This window comes from Stenella coeruleoalba, assembly GCF_951394435.1.
Source record: "Stenella coeruleoalba genome assembly, chromosome: 20".
NCBI lineage: Eukaryota > Metazoa > Chordata > Mammalia > Artiodactyla > Delphinidae > Stenella > Stenella coeruleoalba.
Genome location: NC_137166.1, coordinates 18,968,760 through 18,980,892, shown reverse-complemented (window position 1 = coordinate 18,980,892; position 12,133 = coordinate 18,968,760). Strand labels below are relative to the sequence as shown.

At 56.4% G+C, this 12,133-nt stretch overlaps 3 protein-coding genes across 5 annotated transcripts; 2 read left to right on the top strand and 1 right to left on the bottom strand.

The window, feature by feature from the left end:
• Positions 1 to 694: 694 nt before the first annotated feature.
• PARD6A (par-6 family cell polarity regulator alpha) lies at positions 695 to 2,530 on the top strand. The gene is made up of 3 exons (XM_079906460.1): positions 695 to 833; positions 1,210 to 1,432; positions 1,670 to 2,530. Exons 1-3 carry the CDS (start codon positions 771 to 773, stop codon positions 2,422 to 2,424), a joined length of 1,041 nt encoding a protein of 346 aa, XP_079762586.1. The 5' UTR covers positions 695 to 770; the 3' UTR covers positions 2,425 to 2,530.
• Positions 2,531 to 2,679: 149 nt separating this feature from the next.
• On the bottom strand, positions 2,680 to 6,184 carry ENKD1 (enkurin domain containing 1). Of its 3 annotated transcripts, none has more exons than XM_079906448.1 (7): positions 5,868 to 6,184; positions 5,577 to 5,771; positions 4,837 to 5,009; positions 3,703 to 3,828; positions 3,440 to 3,603; positions 3,203 to 3,354; positions 2,680 to 3,113 (listed from the first exon to the last, which is right to left on the bottom strand). In XM_079906448.1, the coding sequence occupies exons 1-7, from the start codon at positions 6,001 to 6,003 to the stop codon at positions 2,953 to 2,955; spliced, it is 1,107 nt and encodes a 368-aa protein (XP_079762574.1). In that variant the 5' UTR covers positions 6,004 to 6,184; the 3' UTR covers positions 2,680 to 2,952. The 3 variants fall into 3 exon arrangements, with proteins under 3 accessions (XP_079762574.1, XP_079762575.1, XP_079762576.1); XM_079906449.1 differs by having other exon boundaries at positions 2,726 to 3,113; positions 3,203 to 3,339; XM_079906450.1 differs by having other exon boundaries at positions 2,944 to 3,113; positions 3,199 to 3,354.
• A 293-nt stretch (positions 6,185 to 6,477) lies between these two features.
• LOC307178348 (uncharacterized protein C16orf86) lies at positions 6,478 to 8,114 on the top strand (the record flags this gene model as incomplete). The annotated part of the gene is given in 5 exon segments (XM_079906454.1): positions 6,478 to 6,582; positions 6,792 to 7,021; positions 7,384 to 7,601; positions 7,705 to 7,859; positions 7,863 to 8,114. Coding segments are annotated over 5 exon segments (960 nt in total).
• Positions 8,115 to 12,133: the final 4,019 nt, after the last annotated feature.

Genomic DNA, 12,133 nt, shown 5'->3' with positions numbered 1-12,133 from the left:
GACCCCAAGGAGTTCAGCAATTATTTGTTGTGACTCAGTTTCCTCATCTACAAAATGCGCAGTCTTGTTAGGCCAGTGGAAATAAAAGTACATAGCATTCACGCTTCCCTGGTGGCGCAGTGGTTAAGAATCCGCCTGCCAATGCAGGGAACACGGGTTCGAAACCTGGTCCGGGATCCTACATGCCGCTGAGCAACTAAGCCCGTGCGCCACAACTACTGAGACTGCGCTCTAGAGCCCGTGAGCCACAACTACTGAGCCCGCGTGCCACAACCACTGGAGCCCGTGCTCCACAACAAGAGAAGCCACCGCAATGGGAAGCCTGCCCACTGCGACGAAAGAGTAGCCCCCGCTTGCGGCAACTAGAAAAAAACCCGCGCCCAGCAACAAAGACCCAACACAGCCAAAAAAATAATTAATTTTAAAAAAGATTAACATGATAAATTACAAAAAAGTACACAGCATTCAACAAATACTTCCCTCTCTCCCCCCTCGGATTGGCCAAGCCCCTCCCCCAGATTCCCGGGACGCGGGGACCGTAGCGTAATGACGTAGAAGGACGCAAAGATTCTCCCACCCTTATCTCCGTTTCCTAGGAAACGTGGACTCCGCGTTCAACTCCCCGTCGCTGCCCTCTTGACGTCACGGTCCGGACAGGAGGGCGGGGCGAGTGCTACCTCCAGGGGCGGGGCGGCGCGGGCCGGCCGGGCTGTGCACCTGCGCCTCGGCGGTCCGCCTGGGGCATCATCCCCGGCCCGCCTGGCCCCGCCATGGCCAGGCCGCAGAGGACTCCGGCACGCAGTCCCGACAGCATCGTCGAGGTGAAGAGCAAAGTAAGGGCCCCTCCAGCCCCGGCTCCGGCCTCGGCCCTAGGAGCTTCCAATTCCCTCATTCTCCCCTTCCTGACTCGTTGGTCCCGACCACCTTTTTCTCTCCTCCATCCTCCACGTCCCATTCTCCGGCTTTTCTTCTCGCTTTCCCCCATCCATCCTCCTTCCTTCTACTGCCGGCCTCAAGAGTCCCTCTGTGGCCTGGGTACCTGAGGGCGGGGAGAAGACCTTGGACAGCGTCCCTTGTACTGGGTGCAAGGCTGCAGCTGTTGTGAAGCCCCCCCCCTGTCTTTCTCACCCCTGCCACCTTCGGACCCGTGGTGAGAAAGGGCACGGACTCCATCCTAACCCCTCCCCGCCCCCCCACCCCGGCCTCCAGTTTGATGCCGAGTTCCGACGCTTCGCGCTGCCCCGCGCTTCGGTGAGCGGCTTCCAAGAGTTCTCTCGGTTGCTGCGTGTGGTACACCAGATCCCGGGCCTGGACGTGCTGCTTGGCTATACGGATGCTCACGGCAACCTACTGCCCCTCACCAACGACGACAGCCTGCACCGGGCCCTGGCCAGTGGGCCCCCGCCGCTGCGCCTGCTAGTGCAGAAGCGGGGTGAGGAGGATGGGGTACAGTGGGCAGCCTCTGTGGGGTAGGGTGACAGGGCAAGTCTAGAAGGGTTAGTCCATGCCCAGTGTGCCCAGGCTTCACCCTCTGCAGTCCCTGCCCTTGGCCTGACCTCCAAGTGGCAGGAAGTAGCTACAGTGCCCCCTTCCTCAGGCCTTGGCCTGATGGAAAAGGGCCCAAATGGGAAAGCAGGGTCTCTGATCTCAGCGTCCCCCTCTCCTGCAGCAGAAGCTGATTCCAGTGGCCTGGCCTTTGCCTCCAACTCTCTGCAGCGGCGCAAGAAAGGGCTCCTACTTCGGCCAGTGGCATCCCTGCGCACGCGGCCACCCCTGCTAATCAGCCTGCCACAAGATTTCCGCCAGGTTTCTTCAGTCATAGATGTGGACCTACTGCCTGAGACCCACCGACGGGTGCGGCTGCATAAGCATGGTTCCGACCGCCCCCTGGGTTTCTACATCCGAGATGGCATGAGTGTGCGCGTAGCTCCCCAGGGCCTGGAACGGGTTCCAGGCATCTTCATCTCCCGCCTGGTACGAGGGGGCCTGGCTGAGAGTACAGGGCTGCTGGCAGTCAGTGATGAGATCCTCGAGGTCAATGGCATTGAGGTAGCTGGGAAGACCTTGGACCAAGTAACAGACATGATGGTCGCGAACAGCCACAACCTCATTGTCACTGTCAAGCCAGCCAATCAGCGCAATAATGTGGTGCGTGGGGCATCTGGGCGTCTGACAGGGCCTCCTTCTGCTGGGCCTGGGCCTGCTGAGCCTGATAGCGACGATGACAGCAGCGATCTGATCATTGAGAACCGCGAGCCTCCCTGTTCCAATGGGCTGTCTCAAGGGCCTCCATGCTGGGACCTGCGCCCAAGCCGCCTACTTCCTGATGCCCGCAGCTCTCTGCCCTCCCTGGATGATCAGGAGCAGGCCAGCTCTGGCTGGGGGAGTAGCATTCAAGGAAATGGTAGTGGCTTCAGCCTCTGACAGGCAAAGATGCAGCCCCTTGCCCTTCCCGGCTGCTGGGACATGGCAGGGACTTCCCCCGTGGGGTTTTTTAGCTTGCTCATGGGCCCTCTCAGTCTGGGGAACATTAAAGGTTTTCTACAAATGCAGTTATGGTCCTTCTGTTTCCCAGCCCTAGCCTCCTCCTTGATCTCACAATCTTGCCTTCTGGCCTGGACATGAGGCAGGAGTGGAGGAGTGATAAGGGCAGCAGAGAAACCTTCCTGTAGTCAATCAGCAGGAAGGACACCAGGCTTGGCATTTCTAGGGTGAGAAAAGCTCTTATGGAAACAAACTCCACTGTGTACAAAAAGTTTAATTTTGACAAAGGGGTTAAGAGGCTGGGATGGCCCTTCCACAGCCACCAGTGACTGGGAAGAGTGCTCTGGGGATACTGCCCACCCACTGCTCCTGTCTTCAAACTCCACTCTATGATGGGGCCCAGTCCTGCCCTTTATAACCATGTAGCGATCCTCAGTGAGACCCCTGACTCTATCCCCATAAAAGGGCTCAGGCATCCATCTTCACAAAGACCTTGGGGCGGGAAAAGATCTTGATGGCTTCCTCTACCTGCATCAGCTTCCGGTCCAGCTCAGCACGATGGCTCTGGGCTCTCAGTGAATCCGCCCCAGCAGGCAAGAGCACCAGCTCATGCAGCAGCTGGCTCTGGCCTACAGGGGCCCCAGAACAGTAAGTGCCGGGCAGGGGAGCATGGTCCCCAGTGGGTTCCCCATCCAGCTTCCTTTGGCCACATACTCACTCTGGAGCAGATTGCTCAGTGTCTCCAGCCGCTGGTTCTCAGGCATGCAAGTGTGGCCAGGCGGCATGGCCGGGTCCGGCTGGCTGTGCTGACGGGCCTCAGCCTCCTGCCGCCACAGATCCCTCCGCTCCAACAAGCTGCGATGCAACAGACTCAGGATTGATAATCCCAGGGCAGATGCTGGCTCCCACCCACCATAAGTGTCCCTTACCCTGGGTGTTGGGCAGTAGGACCTACTAATGGGGAACGTGACCCTTCTGTGTGGCGTTGTAGTGCTCCTGGGCCTGCCGTTGCTGCTCCAGCACCTGTGCCAGGACTTGCAGCGAGCGAGAATGACGCCGGGGGGCCCTCTTGGCAGTGCGAGCATTGTGGGTAATGAAGTCCACACTTGGGCCTGGGCCCTGCAGGACATGGCAAGCATGATGAGGTAGCACTGTGTTGTGCCCCTGAACCTCCCCAGGATCCCTGCCCTACCTCCCAGCCCTCACACATCCTCTCACCTTAGCATTGGGACCTGGTGGGGTTAGCTGGGGACTGGGGACACGGGGTGGTGGGAACCCAGGGCCGCAACGGGAATGTGCCCTCAGGAAATGGGCAGGCTCTGTCCCAGAGGCAGGGCTGGGCTCCTGTAGGCCAAGGCATAGCAGAGGGATCAGTCAGGCTGAGGTCAGGGTCTCAAGCCATAAGACCAAGACTCTGCCCTTCCTGCCTTTCAGGATCTTTCTCTATCACCAGTCCTCTGGAATTGGCCTCCTTCGTCATGAAGGAGGACTTCTCCTCATCAGCATTTAAACATGTGTGTTTCTCACATCTTTAAGAAAACAAATACCCCTCCTTCTATCTCAGTCCTGGCTTCAGCCACCATTTCTTTTTTCTTTCCTTCCTAGCCAAGATTTCTGGCTCTGTCCCCACCAAGGTCACCAACAGCTGGTCTCCAAGCCCTCAAATCCAGGGTCACTTCCCTGGTCTCATCGTCCTCTGCCAGATCCTCAATAACTCCTGGGTCTCACTCCTGACATCCGCATCTGATTCTCCACCTGCTTGCTGGACATATTCCCACTGCCTGCGAGTCCCATAAATGCTCCTGATTCAACACATCCACATATGACCTTATTGTCTTTTCTCTCAATCCTGCCTCTCCGTCTCAGACCCGTGGACAGAGAAGTGGTGCCACTATCTACCCAGATAGAATCCTACCACCATACATACCCCTGCCCCTGCCCTTCCCATTGTCCTTAGAAATAAAAGTAAGAAGTGGATTATGTGGCCCTTTATGATGTGGGTACAGGTGACTTCTTGGCCTAACCTCACGCTCTTCTTCCCTCACAGTGAATTGAACACAGCATCCCCACTGCCCACACTCCCTCTGGTCTTAGGACTTCTATCCGTGAGGTTCCATCTCTATAGAATGTTCTCCTCCATCCTCCCCTGGCCTAATTCCTACTTGCCCCTCAGAATCACCCAGCCATCATCACTCCTGAGAAAGCCCCCCAGCCCCACTCTGCAGCAGAACCAGCTATCTCTTAGTCCCCTGTTACCTTAGTTCCCTGCGGTTTTCCACCCTCCTCATAACTCAGATCAGAGTATAACTGTCAAAAAGATGGGCAATACTTCTGGCTGCCTGAGGCAGGTACCTGCAGCTGGGCCTTGACATGGGACTTCACTTTGTCATACTTGGGTGAGCGCCAGAGAGCCTTCAGGGGCCTGGACTGGTCCTGCTCCCGGCTGTGCTCCTGCTCACGGAAGCGCCTCTGGATCTCCCTGATCCGCCTCAGGTTCTCCTTCTCATGGTCTTTAGGGTCCTTCCCTGGGGAAAAGATGTTGCCAGGCTCTGCCCTACATACAGCTCATGCAATCCAACTCACAACAGAGAACACACAGGCCCACACCCTGCCTCCCACAGAAGGATCTCCCTGACATCTCCATCTAAGTCCACCTCGTCACCTTGTTCCCTTCCTCACACAGTAATTATCTTCTTCTATTCCTGATGATTTTCTACATTTTTTATTGCGAAGTATACCATTAATCATCTTGCATATCATATTCACCAGTTCACTTGTTTATTGTCTCTCATCTTGATTCGATGATGCTCTTCTCCAACCTTGTTTTCCTAGCACCTATAGGGCCTGGCACACAGGAGACACTCAAGAAACAACCTTTCATTGATGCATGAATTAATGAAGCTGAGCTATGGGTTTTCTGGGGGATACCTCATCTAGTCCTCTCCTGCGAGGAAGAAGAGAGGACTTTTATAGTCGGGGAAACTAACAGTCAGAGAGGTAAAGCCTAAGCCTTCCTCAGGGAAGGAGAAGCACCTGCTTTTGATCTCAGCTTTGACTTCAGACTCGCCCCGTCCCTTCTGTCCAGAACTTACTCTTGGGAGAGGCCCCTGGGCCTAGGGAAATACCCCCGAGCTGCAGCAGCACGCCACCCACGCCGCGCCGGCCACGCTCCAGGATTTCTTGGGCTCCGGGACCGATGCGGGGTCCGCGGGGAGGGGTGGCGTCTAGGTCGGGGTCCGGAGTCAGCAGGCCCAACTTCAGCGTGCTTCCCTCAAGGCGCCCTTGGGCTGAGAGGCCAGACGGGGCGGAGCGCAGAGTTCAATGGTAGAGCTGGGCCCGACCCTTGCTCTGGCTTCGCCAGGGTGAGGCACCCCACAACTCACCCGAGGCCGGCCGCCGGTAGTAGTCAGGACAGAGCGTAGGGTCTGGGGGGATGGGCCCCGAGATGCGGGAAGGACCCTCGCACATGCCGCCGTCGTCCTTCTGCAACAATGCACCGAGGCCTGCCGGGCTACGCATCTCCGGCCCCGAACCCCCTTCCTCAGCCCAGTACCTCCTCCCTGGACCCGGGCCCTGACCCCAGCTGTGCCGCCTTGCCTGTGTTCCTGGCCCTCGCCCCGCCTCCCGACCCTGGCCTGCGCTCGCCACCTCCGCTCTCAGCCCACTTCCCTGCCCCGCTGGCAGCCCCTCCTCACCCGGGCAGGGTACTCACCCAAGCAGTTTCACCGCCCACTGCCGCCACCCGACCTCTTTGCTGTTGCCAGGTAACAATGGTTTCCGTCCCTGAGGTCAGGGGCCAATGCCCCTGACGCAAAGCCTTCTGGGGCTTGTAGTTCCAGCTGAGGGTGGGGCCAGACCGGCTGCCAGTTGCCCTTCGCAACCCGGCCCTTCTCCGGGGTCAGCTCACGGTCTACCAGTCTAGGGTCCGCCCTCCACCTCCCACCCCCCACGTCCCCCAAGCAACCGTCGAGGATGCACTGATCCTCCGCAGCCATGGCCTCAGCAGGGGCTGAGAAGCGGCCAGGGGCCCAAGAGGGAACAGCATTGGGACAGTCACAGCTTACGGAGGTGCCTGGTGGCCATGCGCAGAATTCTGAGGTGACCATTAGGCTGTCTAGCCTTCAAACACTTGGCCACAGAGCTTTAGGAGACCAGCTTCTGTGCAATGACCCCCTAACTGCCAGGACAGGCTCCACAGCCTGGGAGGGGCATGGGCTGGTGCCCTTCATCTGTATTTGGTATCTAATGGCTGATCCCTGTATCCTTTGCCTGGCCATGGTGACCAGTTACCTATGTGTCACCTCTAGTGTCCAGTTATGGGAGACCAGTGCCTAGTGCCAGCCCATGAAGCCTGCCAAACCCAGGGTGAAGACAAGTGTCCAACAGGGCCAGTCTCAGAGCCAAAGATCCAGGAGGAAAGACTCAAGCTGGAGGAAGAGAGGCACAAGCCAGAGGTGCAGGCACTAGAGGAGAAAGGCCCCAGGCCTATGGCCTCCATTGTGAGGACCAGTCATGGTCTGAAGAGGAAGCTGGTCAAGTGAGGGGGCTTTCAGAGGGAAGAAGCTGAAGGGCTGGGGAGGTGGAATGGGGGTGGATTCCGTAGGATTCCTAAATCGGGCATTCCTGCAGTGTACATACTTATCCCCTGCCACCACCATCACTCCTCCCCTCTTCTGTCCCTCAAGAGCTCTGATGTAGGGAACATCCAGAGAGGGAGTCTCAAAGCCTTGTAAGGGGCTGAACTCATGAGCTCTTGGCCCCTGTCCAGCCCCGGGCCTCACTGACCAGGAAAGGGACAAGAATCTGGGCCTGGGGTGGTAGGTAGACAGGGCTATTCCCTAGGACAGGGCACAGGAGCCAAGGCTGGAGGCTGGCTCCTCAGGACTTCTTGTCCCCTAGCCTCCCAGGACCTAGCCACCAAGCCCATCCTAGGGCTGAAGCTGAGCTGCCACAGGGGATGCCGCTGCAGAGGGAGGAGCGGGAGAGTAGCCAGAGTGAGCCCTTGCCGTCTGCCAAACAGCACAAAAAAGCCAAGAAGCGCAAGAGTGTGGGAACCCCAGTGCTCCCTGTGGTGGCCAGCACAGTGTCTGCGTCCTCAGAGACCTTAGGACTGGAGCGTGAGTGGCATTCCCCGGGCCTTCCCTTTATCCCCCGCCTGCTGGACCCCTGACATGGCACAGCTTGGCGCTCCAGCACCTGCCCTGCCCCGGGTCCTTGCAGGAAAGGCCCAGCGCCTGCGGCCCCTGTACCAGTACATCAACTATTGCAACCCTGAGCTGAACCAGGCACGGGAGGGGGACAGGGAGGCCGAGGCTGAGGTGAAGCCTGAGTCGGAGCTGGCCCTCATCCCCAAGGAGACAGGTGTGGAACAACTGTAGGCCTTGCTGCCCACGGCAGGTGAGCTGGGCTCAGGCCTCACTTTGCCGTGCCCCAATATGTTCATGACCCCCACCTACACTCTGGTTCCCCTGGGAGAGGAAGCTGGCGAGGAGCCTGGGGGTTTGCCCAGCCTGGGCGTCAGCGGTTGCCTCAAGGCTGAGATGCTCAAGTCAACTCAGGTGGACACCAACAAGATGCTAAGTGTCTGCGCTGCCCCACTTGCACCCCCACCCTCTCCTCAGTACAAGTGACTGTCCTGCCCCACTGGGGGCTCCCCTTCTCCCAAGCCTGAACCAGAGCAGCAGTCTATGGCCCTAGGCACTCAGGTGGAAGAGGGGATTCTGCCCCTACCCCTACTTGGGATCTTGGGTTTGCTAAAAATAAACGTTTTTCCTTTTCTCAGACTGTGATCCCCCAAATAAGATGCCTGAAGAGGGAGAGGCTGGGAAGAAGGGTGGAGGATTCCCCAGTAGAGTGAACTGGATTGCCCAAGAACTTGACAGAAATATAGATTCCTGGGCACTACCCCAGGCCTAAATGAATCAGAATCTGCAGGGGCGGGGCCTGGTTCTGTGCATTTAAAACCTCCTCAGATGAACCTGAAGGTCAGACAAGATAACAGTGGGGATGGAAAGGCGGTTGGTAAGGAAGAACTTGGGGAAGAGAAAGGAAAAGAACTGTCACGTCATGGGAAGCGGGTGCTTGGCCTTGCTCCCTGTCTCCCAGGGAAGGGGCCTGCGTTGATCTGACCTTGAGGGGACCAACACTTGGAATCTTCCTTCTGAGGTGGCAGAGTTCATTTGCCTGTCCCAGGAGGGGCAGCTCTCACAGCTGGACCAGACTTTGCCCCCAGAGTGGCCCCTGGTGACAGAGGAATTGGTGCCTTTTTCTGGCAGGCAAGGGGTGGTGGTAGAGGTGAATGTTCTCTTTGGACCCCTGTGGCTGAGCCACTGGATGACTGCGGCGCCTGATCCTCAGGGGTCTCTGGGAAGAGGGGGCCAGTGCTGGCCATTTTGGAAAGCCCCTATCCTGCTGCCTCCTGGTCCTCTTGCATGTCCCTCAGACATCGTAAACACAGGGAATTCCAGATTAAATGGATTTCTCCTCCCTCCAACCTGCTTTTCTTCCTGCTTCTCATCTACACAGTTGTTCAAGCCAAAATCCTGATATCACCCCAGACCCCATCCTATTCTTTGCTCATTGACTCCTGCCAGCTAATCAGGCATGAAGGCAGGTGAATCTACCCTCTCAGACAGAGAATCTCTCGGACACCCGTCAGCACCCTTGCCTGGGACAGTCATCTCCAGGTGAGAGCTCACTAGTCTCCCTGCCTGTGGGCCCTTGCCCCACCAACCCACCCAATGATTCTGCTACACACTCCTGAACCCCTGATGGTGTTGCTACCCCTCTAGCACCCTGCTCGTTTTACCCCAACTACCTTAAAACTTTTTAGTGGCTTCCTGTAATTCCCTGACCAACTACACCTTTTCTTACCTTCCCTCTCTGCCTGTGGGGCTTCCCCTGCCTAAAATGCCTTTATTTCTTCACCCTCAACCTGGCTAGTATAACATGTACCCTTGAAGACTCACGGCGCCTTGCTTCCTGCTGAGCCAGGCAGCACCCAGTGCTGTATTGCCCTGCATTGTAGCATCTACACGCTACTACCACTGTGGGTTATATAACTATTTCGGGGACTAGACTGTGAACTCCCCAAGGCCATGTGTCATTGCACCGCATCAACCTAACAGAGGGGCCCCATGAAAGGCACCAAGATAAGGAGACCAAGGTGGGGAGCCAAGGAAGCTGCAGAGAGGGACAGGTTAGGATCTGAAAGGCTGAGGCCATCCAAAGTCCAGGACCATATGGGGGGGCCCCTGTAAGAATGGCCTGGCCATCCAGGAAGGGAGGGGGTGGGCAGGCCCATATGGAGGAAATAGGAAGAAAATGGGCATAATCCCAGGCTGTTCCCTCTTTTAAGGGTCACTTGGATGCTCACTGGCCCCATGACAAGGCCTCAGGGCAAGCCGTGGGATCAGGACATTTATTTTTTTTGCCCACACTTCTCCCTGGGCAGTGACCTGACTGAGCTAGGAGATACTTCTACAGGGACCATGCAGACTGAAACGCTGTCCATAGGGATGAGCACGAATTCTCCAGGAATTTTAGAGGTAGAGGGCTCTTCAAGATAACTGAGTTTGATCTCCTGACTTTATGGCTGAGGAAGCAGAGGCCTGCAAAGGAGTGGCCTTGCATGAGACCACACCCTGGGGCCCAGGGAGGGCCTGCCCTTTCCTGAGCCCTGAAGATCTCTGAACCTGGGGGCTCTCTGGCTAAGGCCTGACCCAAGAAGGCTGAGCATCTCCTTTCTCTGTGTGGTCTCCAGGGCTGGAGGTGTCGGTCAGGCCAGCACTGATAAGGAAGATCTGTTCCTATTTCTTCACAGGTGACGTAGGAAATACTCAGTAACCACAGAAGAGTCAGTCTGTTTCCTGAGGGCTTACTCACTTGTCAGGCTTGTCTAAGCAGGGTGGGTGATAGTAGCCACAGAAAGGAACAAGACACCACTACCACTCCTAGAAGCTCACTCTAAGTGTGTAATGCTAAGGCAGCATAATTCAAGGAGACGTGATAACGGAAGGGCTGGGGACCAGAGCTGTGGCGCCACAGGTAGTGGGGGTGACTGCCACTTTGCCTGCAGGAGTGAAGAGGCAGCTCTCCAGCTGCTTCCTGAAGGAGAGAGTTGGGTGGCCTTCCAATCAGAGGATATGCCAGGGATGAAGCCTCACTAGTGTGGAAGATGTCAGCCCCATGTAGGAGGGCCATTTAGCATGGCTGAAGCAGAGGCCTGGCTATCAGACCAGGCTGGGTGTAGGCAACGAGGGATATTGGCCTGACGTTTTGGAGAGGTTGCTTGGGCATCAGCGTGAAGGGCCGAATAAGGAAGGGAAAGACTGGCGATAGGGAGGTGAGGAGGCTGCTGCCATTGTCTGGGTGAGTGCGAGGCCTAGATTTGGTTGGGGGTTGGAAAATAAGCAAAAGGTATTCTGGAAGCTCTCTTCTGCTTGCTGTAAGAGAGAGGAAAAGCTAACTGCCTTTTCATTGGCTTGGAAAAACTTTATTTTGACCCAAGGAAGATCCTGAGATTTGGGAAACAGGTCCTGGAAGGTGATGCTGACTTCCTCCAGGAGGGGGAGCTGCAGGACAAGCCTGGAACCAGTTGACTGTCACCTCTGGGAACCAGAACCCTGCTGGCTTCCTTGGGAACAGGCATCTGGGCCACTTCATGGTACCTCTCCTCCCCCACACCAATCCAAGAGATACAAGATGGTAAAGATGTCTGAGGGATGGCCATGGACCTAGGTTCTGCAGAGTACCAACAGAGGACCTGGGTCCTCAAGAGTAGCTCTGCCCTAAGCCCATGTACAGTCGGCCCCAGGACTTGGTCGGAATCCATCTTTGTAAACCAGAGGTTTTATTGCAGTCCTATAAAACCTAAGTGCCACTGTGGGTCAATAACATGGCCCTTTCTTAAGTAAGAGCATCTGAGTCGGATGCAATGGATGCATGTGCTTTCTTGGTCAATACCCAAATTTAGGGGGGATCTCAACATCCTGTTAACACACAGAAGGATGACCTGGAGCTGAGCCGGGAGGAAGGGAGCAGCTTCTCCTCCTTCACCTCTACCAGCATCCTGCCTGGTGGGGTTCTTTCTACAGTCCACCTACTAGTTCAGGCCAGGCTGAGATTCCTGCTGTAGAGAAGAATGTAACCTGGATGAGGACCCGAGCGGGGAAGGGCAATGCCTGGGCACTCAAGAGTCTGAGATGCCACAGGCACTAAGGAAGGAATAGTTCAGGGTCAGGCTCTGTAGTAAGAGGACCCTGACCAGGCTCCTAGCTCTGTCACTTATAACTTACAGGAGGCAAGTAACTTTGCCCCTCTCTGCTCTGAATAACGGGAATATTAATAGTAGTACCTCGTAGAGTGGTTTGGATATTAAATAGAATAATACACGTGAACCATCTATCCCTGGGGCCCCAATATGCAGTAAGTACACCCCAACACTAGCCACTGTTATTTTACCTCACAAAGACAAGGTCTGAAACCAGGACAATACAGGAAAATAGGCCTGGTGACTCCTATAAAGGGTGCCAGGAGGAAGAGGGAGCCCTCTCTGAGCCTCTCTCTTTCTGGTGAGGAGTCCACAGCAGGCCAGAAAGAGGGAAGCTTAGAGAAGGGGAAAGTCTGGTCCAGACTTAATTCTGGCAGA

Coding starts and splice junctions, on each gene's coding strand:
- PARD6A (XM_079906460.1), top strand. CDS start 771: ATGGCCAGGCCGCAGAGGACTCCGGCACGCAGTCCCGACAGCATCGTC. Junction 834..1,209: donor TCGTCGAGGTGAAGAGCAAA/GTAAGGGCCCCT, acceptor CCCGGCCTCCAG/TTTGATGCCGAGTTCCGACG. Junction 1,433..1,669: donor CCTGCTAGTGCAGAAGCGGG/GTGAGGAGGATG, acceptor CCTCTCCTGCAG/CAGAAGCTGATTCCAGTGGC.
- ENKD1 (XM_079906448.1), bottom strand. CDS start 6,003: ATGCGTAGCCCGGCAGGCCTCGGTGCATTGTTGCAGAAGGACGACGGC. Junction 5,772..5,867: donor CTACCGGCGGCCGGCCTCGG/GTGAGTTGTGGG, acceptor CTGGCCTCTCAG/CCCAAGGGCGCCTTGAGGGA. Junction 3,355..3,439: donor AAGGGTCACGTTCCCCATTA/GTAGGTCCTACT, acceptor ATCAATCCTGAG/TCTGTTGCATCGCAGCTTGT.